This window comes from Acyrthosiphon pisum, chromosome A1, assembly GCF_005508785.2.
Source record: "Acyrthosiphon pisum isolate AL4f chromosome A1, pea_aphid_22Mar2018_4r6ur, whole genome shotgun sequence".
Taxonomy (NCBI): domain Eukaryota; kingdom Metazoa; phylum Arthropoda; class Insecta; order Hemiptera; family Aphididae; genus Acyrthosiphon; species Acyrthosiphon pisum.
Genome location: NC_042494.1, coordinates 59,283,914 through 59,288,498, shown reverse-complemented (window position 1 = coordinate 59,288,498; position 4,585 = coordinate 59,283,914). Strand labels below are relative to the sequence as shown.

The 4,585-nt window shown below is 26.3% G+C and overlaps 1 protein-coding gene across 4 annotated transcripts in view; it reads left to right on the top strand.

Moving 5' to 3' along the window:
- The first annotated feature begins 858 nt into the window (after positions 1–858).
- LOC100159861 (neurobeachin-like protein 1) overlaps positions 859–4,585 on the top strand; it is a 17,035-nt gene continuing 13,308 nt past the window's right edge. For 2 of the 4 annotated variants that reach the window (XM_029487328.1, XM_029487326.1), the window contains exons 1-6: positions 859–1,015; positions 1,748–1,954; positions 2,022–2,171; positions 2,262–2,469; positions 2,541–2,629; positions 2,775–2,834. In XM_029487328.1, coding sequence (XP_029343188.1) covers positions 962–1,015; positions 1,748–1,954; positions 2,022–2,171; positions 2,262–2,469; positions 2,541–2,629; positions 2,775–2,834 — 768 coding nt within the window. In that variant the 5' untranslated portion in view covers positions 859–961. The remainder of the gene's footprint in view (positions 1,016–1,747; positions 1,955–2,021; positions 2,172–2,261; positions 2,470–2,540; positions 2,630–2,774; positions 2,835–4,585) is intronic. The other 2 variants (XM_029487327.1, XM_029487329.1) reach the window with 2 other exon arrangements.

Here is a 4,585-nt window from a genome sequence, read left to right as displayed (position 1 = left end):
TTCCTTGACTTTTTGGACGCAAACAATTCTATTACTTTTTTAAAATCCAATTTATCTGCTGTATCGTTTTCTATTGCAATCGTAGCCAATTCAGTCAATCGTTTTTGAGATATTGTATTTCTGAGGTAATTTTTGATTATTTTGAGCTTTGAGAAACTCCTTTCTGCAACGCTGAGGTTATTGGTATAGTTAACAAAATTCTGAGTGAAATTACGATATTAGGAAAAGCAGTAAAAGCACCGGGCATTGTTTTTTAAAAAAATGAGTGCTTCTATAGGTGTAGAATCTTCTTTCATTGTATGACGAAAAATTAGTAACTCTTCATACAATTCAAAAGCAACTATATCATATAAATCTCCATTACTTAAATAATTTTTCAAATCTAAACAATTCTTTATTAGGTCATCATTAGTTACTTTTGAAAGTTTACCAATATTGTATAAAAAACTGAAATTGTTGTTATAAATTTGAAATTGATTAAATCGTTCGCTAAATGAAGATAGCTATATCCATCGGCTATTACATTAAAATAAAATGTTCGGAAATTGTATTTTAGAGATGCGATAATCTTTCTAGGAATCCAGGTTTTCCATACAGTGCTGCGTGCCATACCGATATTGACGTGTATACATATTTAATATAATATTATATTGTTGTTTTGTTTTATTACAAGATCTCCATACAAATTATTTTTCAATGTAATTTTTGAAAGCGCGAGGCCCTTGAGAGCGCGAGGCCCTGGACAAATGCCCCGTTTTGTCCCCTCCTAACGCCGGCCCTGTAGTCCGTGGTTTATACCTCGAACAGTGATAAGATAACAACTATTTTCTTGATAACAGCATAAATGATATTTATTATCAGTAATATATAGGAAAAATCAAAACATCAAAAGTAAACAAATAAGAGAAATATATTTAAAAATGAGTGCTAAATCGAAAAGAAATAATTATTAACAACAAATATGGACTATAAGAAAGATGCAATATACACGTATTGGGTACAATACACAACAAAGGTATTTGTATACTTTATGTTAGTATAACACAATTGGAATTTCAGTGTACAATTAATATTTGGTGGTAATAATACTAAATAGGCTTATGCCTACAATTAAGATCATTTTTACTATTTATTCAAACATAATCTTGTCTATAATTAACAGGGTCATAGTATTCTAATAAAAAACGTTAACTAATTTAAAGTACTGAATTTATACTAGTGGTTATTCAACAGCTGTTGACTGTAAATTCCCAAAATATAATTTACTTTAATTTCCTAAAGAAAAAATAATTCTGTTAAGTACCACCAACCGTTTTTGTTTGTTAATTTACTATATAATAAAACTACTATTACATTTTGTATATCAGCAATTTTTCCCAAGTCCGTGTATGCTAGTCCTATGTAAATAGTTATCTTAGTCAAAATAAATTTTAAAGATGAAATTTTATTCATTTTCAATGGCTTATATTTTTATTCTACATTTTAATACAATGTATCCACTTATTAGCATGTAGTATTTTGAGATTATATTATTACGGTGAAATTTGGTTGGTCAAACCAGTTTCTTAAATCATATTATCTAATTATCTCTTAATTCATATTACTTATTACATTTTATCCAGGGCTGAATTTTCTATATAATTGAATTTTTTAAATATTTATAATATCTGTTGATATACTCTATATACCTAATGAGTATCATGAAAAATAATTATAATTTACTAAAATACATTTTTATATTTTTAAGAATGAAGAAGCTTCTTTTAGACAGTTTATATGTGGATTTGTTGCAATATGGGAACCAAAATTAAATTTAAAGTGGGTCAACACAGACATTTGCTTACCGACTACTATTGATCCTGAAGCGGGTCCTTCTTTATCAAGACTACCTGATGAATTACTGCCAGCGATTGCAAAATTTCTATACATTGCTAAGGATAATACAGAAAAAGTAGTTAATAATAAATTATGATATAGCTTAATGTACCTATATTATAAAATGTGTTGACTTTTTTTTTTAGAATGAATTGTCCAACCAAAACATTGTCGAAGCAGAGTATTTAATTCGTTGTTTAATTGTAATTAGCAGGAATTTTTATAACATTCCATTATTGACATCCTGTGATTATATTAAAGAAAGCACATCTGTTGCTACACATTTAATTCACAAGGTAAATCAATCTTGCCTTATACTGATAAATTATTATAATTTCTTATAATTTAAATTAATCATAATACTTGAATACTTTTAATATTAAAAGCTTTTATCTACTGATCAACAATATGAAGAACCTACTAAGTCTTCAATATTATCATTTTGTCATTCACTATGTCATTTTCTGGAATGTCTATATGATCCATACCAAATATGGCGTTGTTTCGATTCTTCTCAAATGAAAGATTTAGATATGTCTAAACTTCAGTACCCTCCTTCTATGCTACATGTAGAAGTTGTTCCTTTTATATTTGGTATGTTTAATTTATATGAAATCAATGTAATTATGTTTATGTGGACAGTAATGTTATTAATTTGTTTTTAGATTGTTTCGAGACTAATTTAGCAGTTAAACATCCATTATTAGCCGCAGGACTTTTAGATGTATTTGGAGCAATAGTTTGCGGGTCTCAAGTAAATATTTAGACTAATATAGTAATTGTGGGTATAATGTATATCAAGCTTGTGGGATTATAAATCTTAATTAATGTGAATGTTTATTTGTACTTTGTAGACTTATTTTTTTATATTTATTGTTTTTAATGTTTATTGGTATTAGTTACTTCCTCTACAGAACATAGAAAATGGTCAATATTCTGTCATTATTTGTAATGCATTGGTGAGTGGGCTTTGGTGATTTAAATTCATTGAGAAAAAAATGAAAATGAGAATTTAATGCGTTTTTTAATAACACTGCTTATTATTTTAGCTAAATGGAAACTTCATTCCAGGATTTATTGTTATATATTAAACGACTACCCAAAGTTTTCCTTATTACAATTATTATATTATTTTATTAATACAATTCGATAAAGTTCTTTACAATGAAAGATTTATTTTATAATTTCTATATTTGATTTGAATTAAGTTTAATATGTTTATATAATTAAGCATTTTCATACTTGAACAGTTATACAATAATTAAAAAAATTTTGTTTCCTGTGTTGACAAGTTAAATTTAACATTGCTTTATTTTTGCTTTGCTTGAACTTCATCTAAAATTGCTCATAAATGAATTTACTTTTATTTTAATAATTTGTTTTATTAACAGTTTTGTTAGTTACTTTTTTGATTTATAATAATTTAATACATGTAGGTATTTAAATAGTATGCACAAATACATCCATTAGAAAAATTTTAACTCTATTAGCGAATGTACATAGTATTCTATACATCTGAACATAATATTATTAAGAGGACGCTAAATCCACATATTTTGTTTCCATATTACAAACATAACAAAACAAATATGCAGTCAGCAGTACCAATATTTATCATTGTTAAATTTAATATTAGAGTGAATTATAAAACTTAAAGGTATTATCAAGGGCAATTTTTTTTCTTTTCTTTTAATTTTAAAGTAAATTATTACTGCAGAAGATTTTACAATTTTAAAATGCCCATAATTTGTTTTAAAATGTATTTAAGATGTTCTAGATCAGAGGTTCACAAACTTTTTACAGTACGACCCAATTTGAGAAAATTTTAAAACTTTGGCAACCTTCGACTTACATATGACCTTTTTTTTATTTCATTGTTGATTGCTATTTTTTAAAATGTTTAGTCCAGTAGTGATGTAGTTTTATGGTGATACGTCAGTGATTCTGCAGATAAATATCCATGATTAAACTAAATTCAAACATAAAAAAAATAATAAATGTACAATATTTACCTACACAAAAAATACGGTATTATCAGTGTTGTAAAAAATACTTTTAAAAAGTATTTGAGTAATTACTCAAATACAGTGAAACCTCTATATAGTGGACAGCCACGGGGAATTAAAAAATGTCCACTATAGAGAGTTGTCCACTATTGAGAAAAACCCGACTTAGTGGACATTTGCGAGAAATTACTAAATGTCTACTATAGGGAGACACTATAGGGAATTGGTTATACACTGTACATGGACATATACATTGGATTATTAATTCATTATTTATTATATTATATGTATATTGTATGTATGTATGTATTAAAAAATGAGTATGTATAAAAATGCTTATAAAAATGTTTAATGATTATGTACAATTAAAAAAATCTGTAATTTTTTTCTGCTCTTCACAATGAATTTGTAAATTGGCTACCGTTGATAATGCAATTTCATCTTCTTTATTTTTAAAATATGTTTTTAAATTATTTATTATTTCCCAAACTTCTTCAAACGTTGGATTGTATATCGACTCGTATTTTTCTTCTTCTTCTTCGGGTTGTTCGGTTTCTTTTTACTCAAATTGTCTAAATTACAATTGACTATATCTGATATTATTAATGTATTGTCTTCTGTAACGATATTATTATCTATAGAAATATAGTCCTCAATTACTTATTACTTAAACGTTTTCGATATGTACATGTATTGTGTCCATT